Here is a 23,228-nt window from a genome sequence, read left to right as displayed (position 1 = left end):
TTTGATCTGTTGGGGAGATAAAAACACGGAGCTGCTATAAAGGCGTGTTTATATGCAGTAGCGCTGTTCAACCAGCAGGGGGAGCAACGGAGCTCAAGATCACGTGGTGTGTTAGTGTTTTAAATTATACTTAAATAATCTGTGTATTCTGATTCAGTAACATTATAATACTATTATTCAGGAAATTCTGATCCTCTGCTTTTGTGTAGATCAGGTTAAAGGATTGGGCATGTCAGGGGTTTTCATGGCCTTTTCCTGTGCATGTGAATAGAGTTTAGATCGGCCCCAAAAAATCCAGCTCAACCAGAACCCGGGCCTGACCTGGCATGACTCATAAACTGTCATTATGAGTCTGATTAAAACCCCACATTTCTTTAGCATGTAGAGTTTAAAACCTGTTTAACTACAATTCTGAGCGGCAGGTGCCTGTATTTCCTCATATCATCAAAAAAGTTTTCATTATCTTGTCTGCTGGTTCACACCCCCACGAGTTGATTAGCGCACATATTTGAGCAAAGTGCAGAGTTTTTAATTTTATTCATGAGGAGCTGCGGCTGCAGACCAATGGAGGAGCTCACATGTGCGCAGTGCACAGGCCAGCAATGAAACTAACTATAATTTCATTATAGTGATTATATTACCATTCTAACCTGTGCAACATCATAAATATCACTCATTTGATTTGTTACTTTGCTGTACTGTGATTTTTACACAATAGCATTATATTCAAATAATTACTAGCATTGAAAAACATCACAAACCATTTTTTTTACTCTACATGAACTCTACTAAAGACCAGTGCTATAGATACTCACTGCTGTATTCTATTTGTTTGGATTTATGCTGCTTTTCTTGGTTCTCGTGGTCAGAGATACAGTTGCTGCTTCACTTGAAGATGCTGCAGCTTCAGGGTCTTTTGCTGTTAAAGTAGAAGTAGCTTTTTAATCTATTAAATATCTCTCCCTGTGGCTGAACTACACCAAACCATTCAACAAGTTCGACTTAAACATGTTTTGTTTTGCAAATAAATTAACTTTGTATCATTCTGTTAACGCAACATCTTAAATTATATTTTCTATACTATTTATATATCCTTAAAATAATTTTACTTTGCAGCACTGCTGCCCCACAGGTTGAACATTACTGATGTAATATATATAGTATGAAAAAGAGAAAGAGAGAGAGAGAGAGAGAAACTGTGAGACAAGGCTAATGTATTATATACACACACATGCATTATAAATGTAAATGTCAGATGTAAAATGAATTACTTCACACTGTCAAAGTCCAAAGAAGAGTAAATATCACGTTTGATATTTTGTATAATGACACTAGAAATTGTACATATGATGATATATTTAATGGCCAAATTGCACTTTGGGCCTAATTCCCAGGTCATTTTCTCATCAGTTTTAAGTGAAAACACTGACTGTCAGAGTTAAGACATAATATATCAGACAGTCAGAATCCCGAAGCATAACAAATATTACTGTGGATTTTTCCCATAATGATTCTGTGAACACAGCACATGATGTAATATAAGAAAAGGTCAAATTACACTTTGGGTCTAATTCCCAGGCAATAATCTCTTCGTTCTCCTAATTTTTCCTTTTTTTCTCCTAGATTATGATGTCATATAGTTGCACTTCTCAAATGTCCTTTTGGTTTTCCTAAATACTTTTTCTCATTAATGTGAGATGATATTAAGTAAAACGTATTTGATAAAACAATTTTAACTGATTGATAATTGATTTGTGATGTGAGACTGTTGACTAGAATAACGGCTTGTTGTCTGTTTCCTTTAGTGTTTCATCCTGATTGTCAGTAATTCATTTCACCTGCACTCCTGAACAGGTAAACCTACTGAACTACTAAAGCTGAGGTGGTATAATAAGTGCTGGTATATGAAATTCAATATATTCCGCTGGAGATCATGTTTTTGTGGAGCTGGTAGAAAACACCAACCTCTGCGGATTCCCAAGTTATTCACTTCATGTATATTTTCAAGTAGTTTTGTTCATGCTTTTATAAATGGAATCATGTTTAAAATAGTGTTGCTTAAAAATACATTGTCATCTTACAACAAACTAAAACTGGACTTTATTGAGAATTTAAGTGACACACCAACACAAAGTAACACATAATTGTAAAAGTGAAATGAAAATTATACATTGTTTTGAATATGTTCATCAAATAAAAATCTGAAAAGTGTGACGTGCAAAAGTATTTAGCCCCCCTATATCAATACTTTTTGGGGTTTGTCTCTACCAGCTTTGGATTTTTGCCCCATCCTTAGCTAAAGCTAAGCCAGGTTAGCATCTGTAAACAGCAAGCTTAATGGGATTATTTCTAGTTCTCATCATATCAACACCTGGTTTGGTCAATTGTTAAATTTGGTAAATCAGGTGAGCTGCTGATGGAACTGAACATATACACATGCTGGCTGAGGGCATACAGTAGAAATCTGGAACTACACTTTGTTCTTCAGCTTGGCTCACAGGATATAACATACTTAAGAATTCCTTGTTATTTTTTTACTTTATGTATTATGTTTATTTGCATCTGTTCAAATCCTATGTGGTGCTTTTTTTCAGGTAAAACACTCATGTTTCTGAGATAAATGGATTAGTGCTTTTGTGCCCAAAACTTAAAACAAAAATGCTGTATATACTACTTCCATAATGTCCCAACAATTTCTGATTTGGGGTTCTAAAAGAGAGATGAGACTACATTTAAACTTTTAAGCTAGATCTAAATTTCAATCCTCATAACCTGATTTGTCTTGATTTGTAGTACTACTTAGCTTTTAAACTGAAAAGTGGAGCTCTCTTTTTTGAGCGCTGGATAAAGATGGTTTATTAGTTACACCTTTACAGTGTGAATCTCGTTCAGTTCTACAGTGTAATTTTTATTTAATTTCAAGTTTCAAGATGATACATATAAACCACAATAGAAGACAGCATAAAAATATACATCATACATTCCTACAGTTTTTAGGTATTTCTTTTTCAAGAAATTCTAAGGATTTTAAAAGTGAAGTAAATCAAGTAAGAAGATTTTGGTATTGATGTCAAGTATTTACAACAGTGAATGTAGTATTTACTTAATAAAATAATAATATTAATATTATACTCTATATAAAGCCCAGTGTATGAAAAAAGAAACATTATATCACCAAGGTTCATATTCACAGAGATGTTAGTTTTCTTCTTAAAAAAAGAAGAAAAGTCTTGCCAGAATTTAGATACAATGAAACATTGAAAAGAAAGATGTGATACTGATTCACATTCTGATTGACCAAAGGAGCATTAAACACTGAAGGGGAATGCTCAATCTACCCACCTCTTTCTTACACATGTGATCTCACATAAACTGTGTTTTGTAGCAACAACATCTGTCCCATCTCTTCCAAAACAGGGCATATCATAACAGAAACAGAATCAACCCCTCAAAATTAGCTCCTTTTTTGAATACCAATCTTTGCTAAACTTTGCAAAAAACATCACCTGCTTCCACTGTATATAGTTGCAAATTCACAAATAATATACACATTTAGAGATTCGACCTGTTTGTGTATTTGAGATGTTTTTATAATGTATTTATTTATACAAAAAACTTATAAATAATACATATTTAATTTAATGTATGGTTTACACTACTAATTAAACATAAGTTTAAACATAATTTGGTAATAAAATGATTTAAGCAACCACAAAAAATCTAAGGAGCCACTTGGGAGCCGGAATTTCCTGATCAGGGTCAGAGTTACCTCCCTCAGCGAATGCTATTGGCTGATGTTTCCAAGGTTTGTAACGGACCGCCATCTCCCGGAGCCGGAGAAAGAAGGACAGCAGGAGAGTTAGCTAGCTGCCTATGATAACATCCAAACAACCAGCTCTCCGGCCCTGTCTGCCCGGGTTAGCGCCTGCGGGAAAACAGCGCCGGAGAGCCCGGTCGTTGTTTGGATGTTAGCATAGCCAGCTAGCTAACTCTCCTGCTGTCCTTCTTTCTCCGCCTCCTCCGGCTTTCTCCGCCTCCTAGGCGGTCCGTCACAAACCCTAACAATATAAGCCAATAGCATTCGCAGGGGGAGGCGACCCTGACCCCTGAACAATAAATATATTATCTATAAGAAAATCTCATGAATATGTGGTTTAACAATAACATTTTGTTCATTCACCAGTTACTTATAATCATAGTTTAAACTCTTGTTAGCTGATGAGCACCTCCTACCTAAATCGCTGCACATACCTGTTATTGATTCCCGAAAGAATATTAAGAAGGTCTAAAATCAGTTGATTAATTTGATGCAAAATTTGAAGTATTTCTATCGCTCTTTGGTGTAAATGGGTGAGACTCTGTATAAGATCTTCTATTTGGCCACCGACCGCCCGCAGTCTCTCCATTACTAAAATAACGGAAAACCGTTGAAATCATTTAAAAATAAACAACTTAACCCCTCTCCACAGCCTCCTGTAATAATAAATATTATAATAAAACATGTTAGCAAATTGTTATTTTACTAAGAAATTTTAATAATAATAAAAGTTGTTGTTGTTGTTCTTATTATTATTATTATTATTATTATTATTATTATAATACAATGCAATAAAATACGAATGTGAAAAAAATATATATATTTATAAAATGATCAGCCTTTGACAGATAAGCACTTGTATAATGATTACTGATTTACAAACCTAATTTCTTACCTCATGAGCTGTTACTTTGGAACAATAAATATGTTATGTGTAAATCTCATGAATATGTGGTTTAAAAATAACATTTTGTTCATTCAACAGTTACAGTTAATGATATCCATAGTTTTAACTTGTAACCTGATGAGTTCCAGGGTCATTCCTGGGATTGGGTGCCATTGGACCCCAAACCTTTTTGACAATTAAATATTATTATATATTTTTCATGTTTTTTTGTGGTCAAACTCATTTTTGGCATACAATTTGTAGCATTAATTTAAACATTTTCATGAAGTTTCTGACCTAGGATATCCACCCTGCCACAGACATAGGCATAACATGGAAAGACATATGGTTTAAAATGATGTAAAAAAACCTTAATTGATTTAATTTTATTTAATTAAACATCCCAACACTCTTTAAAAACAGCAGCACCTGCTTGTGTACTAAACCCATCCCAGAGCCATATGATAGCAAACCCTTTAAGGACATATCTTTATGACCCTTTGTTGTTAATGTATCAAATAAAATTTGTCTTTGTGAAGAATGTTTTACACAGTGTAATAGTATATGTTCTGGTGTCTCCCTGTGTGTGCAGTACCGGCAAAGCCCTGTGTGTTTGTGAATAAGATGTAATGTAGAGTTCCGCGTGGGGGAGTGATGGGGTTAAATATAAATCCGCAAAAAACAGTTAAATGTTAATATAGGTCCATACTGTTCTGACCACTGACTGATCCAGAGAAGTATCTCTTCTGGACTGGTTTGACAAGCAGAGAGGTCCCTAACCAATGAGTTCAAAATTAATTAGGTTATTTGGAGCAAATGAGCAAAACCAGAGCAAAAATATAGAGTTTACATATGTTTAATATTTACTAATTCTATATATATATATATATATATATATATATATATATATATATATATATATATATATATATATATATATATATAAAATTATGAATCTTTGAAATGAGCTCTGGCTATAATTTCAGCATCAGCTCACAGTAGCAGTAGCTAGACCCTCTCCCTACAGGTCTGGTCAAAGCCTGCCTCCCTTCCTTGCTCCCTCTAATTTCCGCTATTATCCATTCTTCTCTCTCCACTGGAACTGTTCCTGCATCATTTAAAACTGCTGCAATAACCCCAATCTTAAAAAAAATCTGGTGCTGACCCCACAAATTTTAATAACCTACGGCCAATCTCTAATCTACCCTTTATCTCAAAAATCCTTGAGCTCTGTCTTGCAACAACCTGTATGAACAGTTCTAATCTGGATTTCGCCCTCTCCACAGTACAGAAACCGCGCTCATAAAAATCACTAATGACCTCCTCATGGCAGCTGATTCCGGTTTACTTTCCATCCTCATCCTTCTTGACCTTAATGCAGCATTTGACACCATTGGTCACACCACACTCCTCAATAGACTAGTTTCCATTGGTATCACTCAGACTCCTCTAAATTGGTTTAAATCATACCTCACCACCCGCACTCAGTTCATTCAGCTCAAAACTTTTACTTCTCTGCCTTCTCCTGTCACTTCTCCTATTCATCATTTATCTCCTTCCCCTTGGTAATATCTTCCGCAAATACAACATCCATGTCCACTGTTATGCAGACGACACCCAGCTTTACCTTGCCACCAAACCCACCTCTAATCTTCCACCCTTCTACCTTACTGACTGTTTGGCTGAAATAAAATTATGGTTCAATTCAAATCTACTAAAACGTTCTCCTCCTAGGCACAAAATCAATTCTATCCAAAACCAACAGTCTGTCTCTTAACATTGACAACTGTTCCGTCTCCCCCTCCCCACAGGTAAAGAGTCTGGGTGTCATCCTGGACAGTACTCTTTCATTTCAATCACACATCAACAACATTACCCAGTCTGCCTACTATCACCTCCGCAATATAAACCGTCTTCGCCCTTCTCTTACTGCTCATGCCACTGCCATTCTTGTACACAGCCTTGTTACCTCTCGATTAGACTATTGCAACTCTCTTCTCTTTGGTCTCACCGATAAAACTCTCCATAAGCTTCAACTGGCCCAGAATTCAGCTGCCCGTATCATCAGTAGAACCCCCTCCTTCCATCACATCACTCCTGTTCTCCAACAGCTCCACTGGCTCCCAGTAAAGTTCCGTATCAATTACAAAGTCCTTCTGCTCACCTTTAAGGCCATTCACAATCTTTCTCCACCATATCTCTCTATATCTCTCATATTCCCTCCGATCTTCCTCCTCCATCCACCTTACCATCCCCACTGCTCGCCTCACCACCATGGGGAGCAGAGCCTTCAGCCGCTCTGTTCCCCAACTCTGGAACTCTTTACCACCTCATATCAGACAAATTAACTCACTCTCACAATTCAAATCCACACTCAAAACTCACCTGTTTAAACTTGCCTATTCCATCTGATTGTTTTCTCTTTTTTAACCTGTTTTTTAAATGTTGTGTATTTTGTATGTTTTATTTAATGCTTATTTTGCACTTGTAAGGTGTCCTTGAGTGACAGAAAGGCGCCTTAAATAAAATGTATTATTATTATTATTATTATTATTATTATTATTATTGTGGGCAACGATTGTACATATTATCACATGTATGTATCTCTTGCTACCTATATTTATTTTTACTAGAATACATTTCTTTATGTGCATTGTTAATTTTAAACGCTCTAAAAAACAATTTAATGCTCATCAATAAAAGTGGTTTAAAGAAGCACACAGAAATACATGGTTTGGATAGTGGACAGTGAAAATCAAAGGTGGGCAATATCGAGGATATCACCAGTGCTTACATAACACTGATCCAACTGTACATTTAATTACAGGGTATAAGAATCATTCATAAATAAATTTTTAGTTGGATGATTTGCAGAACAAACACTAATGTACAGTATAGAGTATTATAGAGTATTTGAAAAGCAGTTTTTAAGAATCTGTTACTGCTAATTAATTTTGAATGTCTAAACAAGGGAATAAGTATTGTCAAGTCAAGTCAAATTTATTTCTAAAGCACATTTAAAAACCACAAGAGCTAACCAAAGTGCTGTACAATACAGACAGAAGTTTGAGCAAAACATGTATAAGACTCAAGGGCGTAGGAGCGGGCTTGATATTGGGGGGGACACATTTGCCAATATGAACCCAAGCCCACTCAATAGTTTCCTAGAACAACATTTGTGGAAATTACTTTTAATTAAAAGTAAATTATTATTATACTGTGATTTTACAACCTAAACATGTTACTCCACATTACAGCTACTGTTGTTAGAAAAATTACGCAAGCAATGTCTGAGTTATCACCTAATATTTAAAATAATATAACAGATTATTATTATTGTTATTATTATTATTATTATTATTATTATTATTATTATTATTATTATTATCATTATTATTATTATTATTATTATGTATTGGCATGTCAATTCTGTTGTATATTTACATTTTCTCCTGCACTTTTATTTTTTTCTACTGAGAGCTCTTCTTAAGATGCTGATCAGGTGGAAAACACTAGTTTAGGGCAGTGATCGGGGTTAAGTAACTGCTTTAAACTACCAACTTAAAGTACTGTACGAAATTCTGGCGATCATCTACATCCAGCTTCTAGATAACTAGTTAGTTAAATCAATTTTCGTTCATTATAGCTCACAGTAAGTCCTGTAATCCTAAATGAATAAACAGTTTGAAAATTAAAGTGATTAGCTGATCAGGTACAGGGAAACATTACATATATATTTTATTTTTTTCCTTTAACCCTGACTCCCAATCTAGCTAATTCCTAAGATAAGCTTACACACTAACACAGCTGCAGTTTATTAATCACAGTGGGTTTAAACTGATTCAGAGTCTTGTATTTTTAACCAGCTATCAGAAACATATCATCACAGTTGAAGTGGTTAGCCTATCGTTAGGCCATTTTTGACATCAAAGCATATCCTGATGCAGGGGAGATTGCGTCAGTTGCATCGGCTCTTGTACATAAACATCCATGCCTTACTGAACCTGGCACAGGTTCTGGTTGGGATGGCTGGGTGATGAGCATTAAATTCAAACTTGGCAACTACCGAGCGAAATTGCGGGATGCCGGATGCTCAGAAGTAAATGTCAACCGCAAAAGAGAAAGTGGTGAGGCGGAAGGGCTCAAGGCCCGCATGAAGAAGTCTAAAAGAGCAGAGGTCAACTTTTTACCTGATCACCCAGTAGGCCAGACAGATGAATCTCTTGAGAAAGAGTGGCCATGATTGAAGAAACTCTGAAAAAGAGGATGGATGCATTAACTAGCTGGCTAAATTTGGTGCATGACTAGCTAACCTAGGTTAACTAACTAGCTTAGCTAACTGCCTGGGTAAACTATGGAAGCCCATTCCTGCCACCTAAAAAAAATTAAATAATAATAATTTTACTATTAAGTTAACTGCTATCTCAATATTTTGAGATACTAAGTCATTATTTTGGTATACTATCTCAATATTTCGAGGTACTATCTCATTATTTTGAGATAGTATGTCATTATTTTTAGATACTATTTCAATATTCTGAGATATTGAGAAATATTGGTGCTTTTAGAAGAATCATACAGTATCAAAATAAGCCTCCGGAGATATTAGATTAATTTAATAACACACTGGACTTCTATTTTAGTGTGTTAAAGAGAGTGGCTGTGGCTCCGACTATTCTGTATGGTATGTATGTGTATAATTGAGCAGAACAGCGATGTGGAACTCAATTAGTCAACTCCTTACTGTTACAGCAGAAAACAGTTCACAAAATGATGACGTAGTATCTCAAAATAATGACTTACTATCTCAAAATAATGACTTAGTATGTCAAAATAATGAGAGCAGTTTACTTAATAATAATTAAAAAAATGTGCTGGATTATTTTTACTTTTTTAGGCGGCGGGAACATGCGTCCATAGTTTACTCAATAGTTTAATAACATAAAAAAATGCATAGATAACCCAGTTAGTTAGCTATCTGTGAGAGTAGAGTGGCGTGCTGGAGATAGAAAGTTAAGGCACTATATTTTTAAGATTTCTCATGTTTAATTTCTTCTCAAATTTGTTTTCAGAACCAAACCTGAACCAACCTGAGCATCTTATTGAAACAGCATCGGCAGAACAACTTGGATATGTTGTTGTGAGAATTCTAAAATTCAACCCACAATTTCAGGAATTTATTGACATAGATAGGAATGTAGACATCAGGAACTTAGATAGATTCCAGCTGTTCTTATCATGCAAAGAGACTGAATCATCTCAACCTATGGCCACTTCAGTGTCCCAAGCTCAGGTATTTACATTTATATTGTATTACTGCATTTGTTTTTTTTTTGTTTTTTTAGAAAGTACATTTAGTAGATGCTGATTTTCTTTGTGCAGCATACTCAAGTTTCACAAGAGCATGAAAAACTGAGGTCCATTTTGGAAAAGAAAGCACCAGAGACACTTGATGAACTCAAAACCAAAGGCACTGTGACAGAAAAAGCAAGAATAAAGCTTGTTAAATTATGTGTATCTGACCTGGTGGAAAAGCATGGATTGTGAGTAAAACAAACCACCTTTTTAACATATTCAAGGAAAGTAAAAAAAAATAATAATACAGCAAATTATAGTGGCTTGTATAACACTGCTAAAGTACAGCAGAGTAAATGCTTTATATTTAAGTTTTGAGTTGGTTTTGTTGTTCTTCTATTAATTACTTATCCAACAAGTACTGAAAAAGTGGCTCTAGCAAAGAACATCATCGCTGTCTTCCCTGAGAGTCCAGGTGGATGGAAACGGGGAAGGATTTGTAAGCACATGCTTTGGTTCTCAGTTGTAGATTGTACAAAATCATATTGATTGTTTTTAAAATTGGGCATGATTCTTGCTCATGCATGTTATGTTATTTATGTTGTGGTTAGCTTATGTAAGGATAAGCATCTGCTCAAATTTAAATAATAATAAAACTGCTCTTCAGATATTTTTTTTCATGTCAATTAGTGTATTTGTGTACATAAATTAAATCTGAAAACTAGAGATTGAAACAAAAAAAAATTAAATCCTTAAGACTAGCAAACACAACAGTGTCCCTAGCATCTTTTGTAAATGCCATTTTTTTATTTCTTAATTTTGTACTGCAGTTAAATGCCAAAAGTAAAAAGTGAAGTGGCATCTAATTATTTGTATTTTTTATGTGATTTGTTTGGTACATTTCTCTTAGCTTTAGTACAACATTTGAAAATATATAGTTTTTTCCAGAGATGTATGTTATTCTTATTTATTAACAACATTATCTTACCAGTAGCTGCTCTTACTGTTTTTTCTGTTATGCTTTTGACTTTTTTTTATGCCAGGAGCACTTTTACGATCCAGATTCTCATTCTGGATTTTTGGAAATGAGACATTACATTCGTCGAAAGCTAGAAGATGGTCAGCGGCGTTATAGGTCAAACAAACAACGCTGTGAAGATGGTCCTAATCCGGACAAGGAGGAGGAAGATGGTAGTGGGACAAGTGAGTGGATCAACTTGATGAGAAGGCTCAGGCCTTCTACAGACAACATTTCATCGATCAAAGCAGCAATGCAGAAAACCTTCACCTGGCGCAGATCATGGATAGCCAAACATTCCCCCTCCCTGTCTGAAATCTTTGAGGAATACCTACACTTCTTGGATATGCCAACTCTGGTAGGTACATTACATTTTGCTTTTTCATTAGGGCTCACTGTCAGTTTTATGCCACGTGTAATGTAAATAACTTGATAATATTGTTAAGGGTTATTATATAACACCGTTTAGCTGAAAAACATGTGCACTCATGGAGGTGATATGAATTTCTCAGTCAGTTAATTTATGATAAAAGTGAAAAAAGGTCTGTGGCCTGTTTGGAACTCAGTTTGGCAATTTGTGTGTTATAGCTGGTATTATGTACCTAAATTAAAATGTCTCATTTTGTTGTTTCTTAAAAGCTTGATACAGAGTTTGGTAAAATGTTTGAGGGAAAAGGAGATTTGTTCTTAAGAAGATGGGAGGTTACCATCATTCCCAAGTTGAAGGCAATTGCCATCATGGAGACAGGTGATCTTGCATCTCTTAAGGACATGGAAAACCAGAATGAAGGTATATATTTTCAAATATAACTCTCATTAGATTTCACATATAATGCTACAGCCTCTGTGTAATCTTATTTTATTTGTGTCTGTGTCTCATTTTCAGATGAGAAGTGTTACACTATGCTTGTAGTCCTTACACATCTTCTGCCACCAGTTGCAATGAGTCGATGTTGAGTGAAGTTTGCATTAACATTCCTTGTTGATTTTGTTCCAGTAAGTCCATCTATCGATTTGTCTGTCTATCTAGAATAATTTTATTATAAGATACATTTTGCCTTTTTTAGTAAACAAATAAATCATAAAGGACATTGAAGGTGGCTGATTTAGTTTAATCAAGTGTGAAAGTATGTAATTGTGTACATGCTTATTAACTGGAGTAACATAAAATTTAGAAACTGTTAAATCGGTCGTTTGTATTTTTAGTAAGTGTTTGCAGTAACAACTGATTAAACTCAAATTTTGGTTTCTTTTGTTTGGTTACATTTTAGGCTGGAAGCAGCATTGCTTCTCTTTGTGATGTCTGTCCTTCACAGACCCACCAGCCCCAGCTAATCTGTGTTGGAAATCTGAGGGCTGCCGCAAAGCAACATGTCATCATTGGAAAGAGTGACCGAATCACTGTTCCCCTTGAAGAAGGACTGACATCTGCTGTGGACAAGCTATTTAAGCTCTACTGGGTGTGTAACCTGGCCTATCCATGTCAGCTAAGCTCCGTGTTCTGCTTCTTTGAACACATCTATGACATGCCTCTCTCAACTAGCCGGAAAGCTAAGGTACTGAAGCTCATTTTGAAGCTTAAAGCATCACAATTCACAGCATAATGTACACTTGTCCAGAATGTCGACAGTCACAATTCACAGAAGTAAAGAAGCTAATTTGGCATCTTCGTGAAATACATGCATTGTCAAAGGGACTGAACTTCATTCTTATTTGCAGCCAGGATGGTTGTCCAAGGACTTACCACAACATCAAATCATTTACTAAGCATCTTTACAGAGATCACCAGTTAACATGCACCACCGTGCACTATTTGTTACTTCACATACTGTACTTGGCCTAACATATAGACCAGGTGGTGTGCTGCCACTTAAAACCAAACACTGTGGAGAATGTTTGTTTGGTGAGATAATTCACATCATACCACAGGCTGATGCTGAGTCCTTTTTGATGTTTATCTGCATTCTTTCAATTGAGTACTTTGATGAGCATTTTTATGCATATGTCAAGCGAACCAATGACTATGAAATGATCAGCTTAGATGATGCTTCAGATGTTAGGCCTCTTGATGTACTAGCCATTTACAACACAGACAAGCTGTACTTGAATCCAAGATCCAAATTGTTTAGCCTCACGTTTTGTAGTTCTGTTTTTATAAAAAGGGAATTTTATTTCTGTATTGATGTTCAATGTTATTCATCAGGTTTTCTAAAAAATACGTGAGAACAGTGAACAATTGTGACTAATTTTATATGAGCTATGTTTTATACACCCCTTTACTGTTTGGACTTTTGTTTTTAGGTGTTCATTATCACAAAAGACAATGAATTAGTTACAAGCATGCATGTTTTTACATTTAAAATATCTAAAAAACATTGAGTTAATTTATTACTTATACCAAACGAAACTGTAACATTTTAAATGTAAAAACAGTCATGTTTGTTACAGTTCAAAATCAAACACGTGAATGTTAATTCATTGCTAATTCCAAAAGAAAATTGAACCATATATAGGCATGATAATAAAAATGGAATTGAATTAATTCGTTTCATGCTTTTTTTTAACATATTTGATACATTATCTTGATTATGCATAATCAACACAAGTTGTGTAAAAAATTACACATTTGTGAGTTCATTAGCCTGACACATTTAGTGTGTAAAATTGAATTACACACTGGATGTGTCAGAATCAACACAACATGTGTCGTCTCTGAGCACACTCGCACAATGTGTTAAAATTCGACACAGTCTGAGTCATTTTTGACACGTTTCTTTTTAGAGTGTACGTAAAAGACTTCCTAAAATCAAACTTGGGTAAAGGGAGGAACTAGAAGAGTTTGTGACACAGAGAGGAAAAAAGGAGGAAAAAAAAGAAGCAAGCCAGAGCTCAGAATAAAAACTGGCATATATTTATTTTTATGCAAACTAAGATCCAACACTGAGTGACTTTAGACAGGTGTTTCAATTTCATTGTCCAACCCCGGTATGTCCCAAATGTGTCTATAAACTGGGTATAGGATATGTATGATATCTCTATAAATTTTATAAAACATATTTTCTTTTTGTTTGTTTTTTTTTTGTTTTCAGCTCAGAAAGTCATTTTGTTACATTTGTAATAATACTTTTTATTATTTTAAGTAATGTCTTTTTTTCCACAGATCTTTCAGACACATCCCATGTAAAAATGTCCCCAGAGCTCGTCAAGCTAGTCATACGGTCAGGTTATTAGAATAGGCAGCAGTGACTTCATTTAACTCACAATAGAAAAAAGGGCAATTCTGTTTATATTCTTTTTCCTAAAGTTCATATTAATACTTGTAAAGGGTTAAGCATTTAGTGGGTGTTAACATATGAACAGCTCAGGCATGAGGGATTGTGGTAGCTGCCTACCGTTTCATACACAGCCAGTCTATCTCTGCTCTCTCCTACTGGTATGCAGATTAGCTAAGTGTCAAACGGTCAGGTTGTTACCGTCATTTAATGGTCCATATTATGTCAATTTACATTTGAGATTTGTAGGTATAAACATACACATATTCACACACACATTTTTTCACAGTTTATTTTTTCACCTGCATATCCGATTAGCCTAAATTTTACCCTGTATATTTAATTCCCAGCGCCAGAGAGCTTTATTTTCGTGATAAATATTTCTTAAAACTGCATTGACACTAATGTGGTGACGTGTTTGTGTGTGTTGTGTTGGTACATGTAGATCAGGTGCAGCAGTGCTGCTGGGGTTTTCAAACACAGGGTTCAAACACCTTTTACCATGTAAAATTCAAGCACTTTCAAGTTTTTTTCAGCATATTTCAGTAAAGTGGAAAATTAATGATAACGGTGATATCTCAAAACTGTGATTCAGCGATAATCAATATATTGCAAAACTATTCTCCACACTTCACAGCGACTGAGCTACTGAGAAAAACTACTTATTAGTAAGTAAATAGCAGGAGTTATGGATTTATTGGTGTCAGTTTCACACAGTTTAAATACCAATGTTCTCAAAATACTGAGTATCTCCAAATGATGAGAGTATCTCAAAATAATGAGATAGCATCCAATAAATTTCTTTCCACTTCACGATTGTCTCCCACTTGAAAGATTATTGATCTACTGTTCGAATTATGATGTATCTGGCATGATACGTCATAAAGAAGAAAAGGAGATCCAGTCCAAAATTGTAGTTCCGTCAGATTTTATTCAAAGAATCTTCTGAGCAAAACAGTTTTTTTGGATACATCAAAAATTTAGTAAAAAGATTATTGAAAAATTGAATTGAAATAAAAAGGTGAAAATAAGAGGAAAACCCCAAAGGTGAGAAAAGTTGGGGTTTCCAGAGTTCTCGGCTGTGTGAACAGGACCTGTGGCTCTGTAGTCCCTCTCGGGAGAAGCTCTCCCGCCCAACTCTACTCTTCTTCCTAGACAGAGTCTAATAAAAACAGGCATTCGCCTGGCCTCAGTTTAATAGTGTGTGAGGAGGCTCCTCACACCCCCCGGATCCTGATACTGATAAGCAGTTATTCATCCTATACGTCAGCCGAGAACTCGTTCACCCCAACCTTATCAGACTATAGATTACATGTACAGAAACTCATGGTTCTGCTGGAAAAAATCAATCATGCTAAGTTGCAAGAAAAACGGCCTTGCTTTGAGCACAAGGACACAATATACATACATTCTAAGTCACAATGTGAATCATCATGAATCGTGCTAAATGCTTGAATAACATACTGATTAAGTGAAATGCTGATTTAGTTACACACAGATTAACCCTTTAATCAATGAACAATGAACATAGTAAGGCAAAACTCCTCCGTATTCTTACACACTTGTTAATTCTTCACAAAAAACAAACCAAAAAATCATATATTTATGTTTGAAGCCCAAAATGTGGCAAAAGTTTGAAAAGTTCAAGGGGGGGCCGAATACTTTTGCAAGGCACTGTATATAGTGGTTGCTTGAATGTATGTTTGGCTGTGTACAAAAGCTTTTGGCTAAATGCTTAAGTTGAAAGAATAGATAAGATTGCAGATCTTGCAATATAAAAGCCTTTTATTGAATCACATAGATATGAATATGAGTAAATACATAAGGTGATGTAAAACAACGATAATAGCTGGTACTGGATAAAACAATCAATAAAGTAAATGGATTAGATATTTTTAGTACCTTTAGAGATATAAAAAAAACCCTTTAGCAAAACGATACCAAATAAGGAAAAGATAACAGAGTATATAACTTTAGCAACACAACACAACCAAATATCCCTGTAGATTAACTTGCAGATTTTTAATCAGACTGACTGAACCATAGACCAATGAGAAAACCAGTAGAGCAGGGGTGTCAAACTCATTTTAGCCGAGGGCCACATTGGCATATTGGCTGTCCACTGAGGGCCAGATGTAACTTATAAATGTAATAAAATGTAACCAAATGTAATATAAAATGAATGTAATTACTCCTTAATGTTAAATAACTCTCAATATACTATTTATTCAATCAAATATTACAGTTGCATGGAAAAAATGTTTGCTTGTTGCTCTATTAACATAAATCCTTTTAATTTGTCATGTTATGAAATCCAAAAACTCCATCAATCAAGAACCAAACTAGTCAAGTGAATAGGAATGACATAAAATACAAGTTATATTAACTTTGATCAAAACGTTTGATACTGAAATAAGGCTTAATAAATATAAAATTACAAATTGTGAGCTGTTAAGAACATGTGATAGATTTAGCATTTCCTCAGATTTAGCAGTTCCTCATACAACCACTAGTCGGAGCTGCAGCAGCAGCACAAGCCCGCAGTCTTTACTGAGTCAGAGCTACAGCCCAGCCACGGGCTACAGGGCTCAGCTCAGCCAGTCTGGAGCGTTTTTACAGTTTTTAAAATTCTTCTGTGTAGAAAATAAAGATTTTAACCCCACTAACCGAATAATACAGCTCTCTACAGTTCATTTTTCAGCCCAAGCAGCTAACAGCAGCAGTTTAGAGCAGCCGTCACGGAGTCACTGCTCGGATTACATTATAAACAGGTCAGTTAGCGCGCTGCTAACCTCAGGATGTTTATAACTACGGAGTTTAGTGAAGACTATTAAAGGCTATTGGAGGTTATTGAAAGGGTTATTGGGGGCAGAAATCAGTAAAGGCTGGTTAGATAAGTGATTCACATGCTCCTCCTTTGCTGAGGTGAAACTGTGACTAGCGCTGTCACAGTGATGTTTATTAACGTCATTAAAACAGATTTTGTCAGCTATTGTCTTATAAATATTTACACAGAACTTATATCTCTCCTAACAAGCGTTTATTTTGGTCAGTAACACTCTTCGTAACACAAAAGGCATACCAGTCTTTCGCCTTGAAGCACAGCCGTCCGTCTGCATCAGCTTCTCTTTTTCTGGACATTATGGGATAAACGTTTGTATGTCTCAATTCCACCCGCGAAGTTACGCCTTCCCTCCGGCAGGGTTTCCACATCAATGACTACACTGCCGTGTAGTGGCAGTAAGCCGTACCTTCGCGGGTAATACAATCAAGCATTGTGGGAAAAGTAGTTTTTGGTCAAAGAACGCTTCTGACCTATTTATTATAGACACTAAGATCTTACAAGCTCTCGCTTGGATGTGGCCACATTTGGCCCGCGGGCCTTGTGTTTGACACATGTGCAGTAGAGGGAATCAAGGATCCTGCAGTCTTACTGCTGCATAGCCTGCTGAGTGTTGCTTTCAGTATGGAAACTACAGCTAGACCGTTTTTTTTTTTGTTTTTTTTTTAAACTCTGAAAAGGATTTTGTTGGCCTTTTGTTGCAAGCTAAGAATATTCTCTACTCCTAAGAATACTCTACTCCTTTAAACTACGACATCTAAATTTTAAAAGACTAAGTAATGCTAATCTAACATCTGGAGCAAACACTGGCAGTGCCCTCGCTCCAACTACAAACTACAAACGTGGAGTGGAGGAAAAAATAAAGAAAGTTTTTATATGTAAACAATTGAGAATGTGTTAAGGCTGTAAATGACATAAGTTGACCAAATGATCATTTCCTACTTATGGCAAAGCATATTCAATTTTTAAACCTAAAAATGTCCCAGAATGATAAAATCCTCACTTTTGTTTATTATTAGTTCTAAAGCTAATGCTGAGATTTAATATACGATTTTACTCTGAGCTAGCATCATCGCTTTACTATTTATTCAGCATATCACTGAAAAAATTGTAAAAATGTATGTTCCTAGTTTATGCTGTTAGTGGTACCATTTATGATTCTGTGTGTAAAAACTTCTTAAAACACAACACTAAGTGTTGAAGAGCTCTGCAGGCATTAACTAATGTAGGTATACAAACAAACATAAAAACACAGCATGAAATTCAGTAAACATCATCTCTGGATAAGATTCATTTTTCTGAACCTGTAAAAAGCCATTTTTAAATTTAGTTCTTGTAACAGAGTGAAGATTTTGTGCATGATGAGGTGTTTTTGGCTGTCTGAAAGATTTAAGGTTTGCATTTTTTATGGCAGAGGAACAGATTTGGGATACTTTTCTATCTTTTGTGAATGCACTGATGTAATATAAGTTCACTCTGTAAAGTAAAACTCTTCCCACAGTCTGAACAGTGATACGGTTTCTCTCCTGTGTGAATGCGCTGATGCAGTTTGAGATTACTCTGTTGAGTAAAACTCTTCCCACAATCTGAACAGTGATATGGTTTCTCTCCTGTGTGAATGCGCTGGTGTTTTTTGAGATCACTCTGTAAAGTAAAACTCTTCCCACAGTCTGAGCAGTGATACGGTTTCTCTCCTGTGTGAATGCGCTGGTGTTTTTTGAGATTACTCTGTTCAGTAAAACTCTTCCCACAGTCTGAGCAGTGATACGGTTTCTCTCCTGTGTGAATGCGCTGGTGCAGTTTGAGAGTAATCTGTTTAGTAAAACTCTTCCCACAGTCGAAACAGTAATACGGTTTCTCTCCTGTGTGAATTCGCTGGTGTATTTTGAGATTAAACTGTTTAGTAAAACTCTTCCCACAGTCTGAGCAGTGATACGGTTTCTCTCCTGTGTGAATGCGCTGGTGCAGTTTGAGAGTAATCTGTTTAGTAAAACTCTTCCCACAGTCGAAACAGTAATACGGTTTCTCTCCTGTGTGAATGCGCTGGTGATTTTTGAGATTAAACTGTTGAGTAAAACTCTTCCCACAGTCTGAGCAGTGATACGGTTTCTCTCCTGTGTGAATGCGCTGGTGCAGTTTGAGAGTAATCTGTTTAGTAAAACTCTTCCCACAGTCTGAGCAGTGATACGGTTTCTCTCCTGTGTGAATGCGCTGATGCAGTTTGAGAGTACTCTGTTGATTAAAACTCTTCCCACAGTCTGAGCAGTGATACGGTTTCTCTCCTGTGTGAATGCGCTGGTGTTTTTTGATATCACTCTGTTTAGTAAAACTCTTGACAGAGTGCTGATGTTTCTCCATGTCGGGACTTGGCTCCATCTGTCTGTGAAATGTAGCAAAGAATTTCTGCGTTTTCAGGAGATTCTTCTGGATGGCTTGTGCTTCACCTCTTTCAGCAGTTTAACACTGTTCTTTATTAAATATCCTGGTTGTTTATTCTGGAAAAACAAAGAAAAAAAATTGTGTATTAAAATAAAAGCAGGTCAATTAACCAAAAATAATTACCTACATTAGTTGCACTATATGGAGAAAAATACTGGGACATCTTCATACTACAATAAAGGCTTCAGTACTTTTATCCCATTATAAATTCACAGACATTTTAATATGTAGTTGTATCTTGACTGTCAGCAGGCTGCAGCTGCAAAATGTATGTAGCAGAAACACTGCTGCTGTCCAGCACTGAATACAGTGTTATACTACTACTTTAGTAGTATCACACTTTACACTATAATCCATACTACTAAAACTTGAAGCTCGGCTGCGCTCCGGTCCACACCTAGAACCTCCCGCTATGAAGCCGAGCGGAGCGCAGTGCGGCCGAACCGAGTTCCTCGATTAGGCTCGGCCCTGATGCAGAACTTTAGATTTTAGATGCAGAATGAGCACACCTGATGCTTCCACAAGTGATTAAACAGGAGAGATAGTTGAGGGAGGCAGGTCTAATTCAGTGGTTCGGCTTTCAAAGGTCTGATAAACTTCAGCTTGCTCCCAATTGTGCCGGAAAGTGGAGTTGACTAGCAACTGTAATGCATCTAATCTGTTCCACCACCTCAAGCAGTTTCACTACACACCATATCTTCCTTATTCTGGCTGAAGCACTTATGTAGTTTATGTTGTATCTAAGTTATTTCTAGTTGATATAGGTTTGTTTATTTGACGGTGATATCGTGTTCCTTTTATATAAATGAAGGCTTTCTGCATTCTTTATCCTGGATGAGGCACTTTTGTTTTGACCTGTTAAATATGTTTACAAAAGGATAAGAAGCTCTGCCTCTGTTGTAATGTAAAGTTATTTATATTGGTAAAATGTAAATAGGTTATTGGTTTGTGTTTGACAGAGATGTCATGTTTTTATATTGCTACATGCAAATAAAGGTGAGCATTAATTCATTCTGACCATTTTTTAATTTCTAAAGTATTATACAGTTTTTTTATGAGAGGAGGCTTTAAAGACAGTAATAGGTACAGATTTCCATTGCAGGGATTCCTAACAGTTTTTCTGAGGCCTTCCAAATATTTATATCGATATCGAAATTATATTGTATCGACCAAAATTAAGGAATGTATCGTGATATAAATTTTGGCTATATCGTCCAGCACTAGCTGTAAATATGTCATACTGCTCTAACAAAGTGTATCTCATTTTATCTTATAAATATCTTTGTAATTTTCTGACTTGCAGTATATCTCTACCCCTCACCTTTTATAATCAAATATTTAGTTTTTCAATACAATAATTTCAGTGACCGGAAGCAGAAAAAGCCTGTATTAAATGTATATGCTTGATGAAGAGTCTCGACCTACCCCTTCCTGTTTTTATGTTCTAGAAATTAGATAATATTACTTTTTTTATTCAGGTGTAGGACCATTTATGGGATCATTTATCTGCATACAATCACAGCTCCAGAAATGACATTAATCTGTTTTAATAAGGCAGTATGCCATAAAATATCATAAGAAATAATGTTGCCAATATTTTTGAATATCATGAACTATATTACCCTGAAATATGGAGCCATATCACCCACCCCTAATTATCACATTCAGGGTAGTACTTTCTTGCTGTTTTAAGCAAAAGAAAAATTCACACTGTTTTCATTTCCTATTATATATCTTCTAGAGACATTTTATATATATATATATATGTCCAGTATAATTTATTTTACTTTAATCCTGCATATATGGAGTGCATTATTACCCAGCAAAAAGCTACACATCGGCCCTTCGTGGGCTAAGTGCGGGCACTGTGGGCAGGGGCTAGCCCATTAAAATTCCAAACAGGCCCAACATGGGTTTTCTGTGGGCAGCCTGTTCATTGGCTGGCCCACTCAAATCCTATAAAAGGCCGCTGTGGGCTAGCCTAAACTGGTCCAGTGCATTAATGCCCCTGTAGGCCCAGTGTGGGAATTATTTGGACAGCCAACACTTTGATGCGCCCACACAAATCCCAGGCAGGCCCACTGTGGGTCAGCCCACATTCAGCCTGCACCATTTCATACCCTGAAGGGCCAGTGTGGGATATATGTGGGCAAAGCACAGTTTAGCATGCCCACACAATTCCCATGCAGAGCCAGTGTGGGTCAGCCCAAATTCAGCCTGCACCATTTCATACCCGGTATGGGTTATATGTCGGCAACCTGCACTTTGGCATGTGCACACAAATCTCATGCAGGGCCACTGTGGGTCAGCCCTAATTCAGCCTGCATCATTTACACACTGTAGGCATTGTGGGTTATATGTGGGCAGCACGCACACATATGTGAGCATGCCCACACAAATCCTATGCTAGGTTACTCTGGGTCAGCCCAAATTTACCATACAATATTTTACAATCTGAAAGTTTGTGTCATAACAAGTTCATATGAAGGGTATCTGAATATTTTTTATTGTTTTTGTCTGTGAGAGCTAGGTAGATTAGCTAGCTTAGTGGATAGGAGCAACACTGTGTGAAATGTAGTATCAGCTCTGAAAGATTTTCTAAACCAAAAGTGGAGAAAAATCAAGGTACCACAGCAGAGTTGTGCAGAGACCTTTGGAGGGACACACACACACACATAGTAACATCTCATATTTTTCAAGACATATACTGTATAGCTATACATTTTTATTTATAAAAATATTTTTATTTAATATTTTGGATAGCTACGAATTTGCTCCATGGTGCTGATTCATAATCTCACCTTTATTATTGGTTGTGCTGATAATAAATGAATAAAAATATTAAATTATAAATGTTTTTGTGCTTGACTATATACACTTTGTGTAAGCCAGCAAGGTTATAAAAGTTACATATTTTTTTTTATTTTTGCATGTGATATTTAATTGTGAGGATCATGTGACCAACGAATCCACCCCCCTCCCCCTCCCCCCTCCCTGCACGTCCCTTTACCACAGAGCAACGATCAAGCTTAAAGGCAAAGTCAGTGAGTGACTTTGGTCTGTCAAAGTGACTGAAAGGTAAGTTATAATTTCTGTATTACTATACGCTTTTCTATTTTTTGCTAAGATACGCTAATGTGGTGCTAATGCAGTTACCACTCTCAGGTTATTGTAGCATTATAAGGGTAGCTATGTTGAAGTTAGCATTGTGCTAACAAATGTTAACATTTTGCTAAGTTAGAATGAGAATTTACCTCACATTTAAATAACACGAGGGGCTCCCAAGTTGGCAGCTTATCTCGGCTCTTGGAGAAAGACGGCTGTTAAGTAAGTTAACTTTATATCCAAGTATGTCAACAATGACCAGCTAAGGGAACAATGGCTTGCTAAGGGAAATATTAAGGGAAATGGAAAATGGAAAGATATCCACTTAAGCTAAGGGAAAGATATCCACTTAAGCTAAGGGAAAGATATCCACTTAAGCTAAGGGAAAGATAGCCAGTAAAGCTAAGGGAAAGATAGCCAGTTAAGCTAAGGGAAAGATAGCCAGTTAAGCTAAGGGAAAGATAGCCAGTAAAGCTAAGGGAAAGATAGCCAGTTAAGCTAAGGGAAAGATAGCCAGTTAAGCTAAGGGAAAAATAACCAGTTAAGCTAAGGGA

The 23,228-nt window shown here is 36.1% G+C and overlaps 3 protein-coding genes across 4 annotated transcripts in view; 1 reads left to right on the top strand and 2 right to left on the bottom strand.

The window, feature by feature from the left end:
• LOC111197413 (zinc finger protein 239-like) overlaps nt 1–23,228 on the bottom strand; it is a 414,061-nt gene that overhangs the window by 105,953 nt on the left and 284,880 nt on the right. The gene's annotated exons all lie outside the window — the stretch shown is intronic.
• LOC125801169 (zinc finger protein 585A-like) overlaps nt 1–23,228 on the top strand; it is a 418,011-nt gene that overhangs the window by 359,228 nt on the left and 35,555 nt on the right. The gene's annotated exons all lie outside the window — the stretch shown is intronic.
• On the bottom strand, nt 15,200–19,652 carry LOC125801389 (zinc finger protein ZFP2-like). The gene has a single exon (XM_049478024.1). The coding sequence runs from the start codon at nt 19,504–19,506 to the stop codon at nt 18,568–18,570; it is 939 nt and encodes a 312-aa protein (XP_049333981.1). The 5' UTR covers nt 19,507–19,652; the 3' UTR covers nt 15,200–18,567.

The sequence above is a fragment of the Astyanax mexicanus genome, chromosome 4, assembly GCF_023375975.1.
Source record: "Astyanax mexicanus isolate ESR-SI-001 chromosome 4, AstMex3_surface, whole genome shotgun sequence".
NCBI classification, from domain to species: Eukaryota; Metazoa; Chordata; class Actinopteri; order Characiformes; family Acestrorhamphidae; genus Astyanax; species Astyanax mexicanus.
Note: the sequence above shows the minus strand (reverse complement) of the source record. Positions and strands in the feature narration are given on the sequence as shown.

Coding starts and splice junctions, on each gene's coding strand:
- LOC125801389 (XM_049478024.1), bottom strand. CDS start 19,506: ATGGAGCCAAGTCCCGACATGGAGAAACATCAGCACTCTGTCAAGAGT.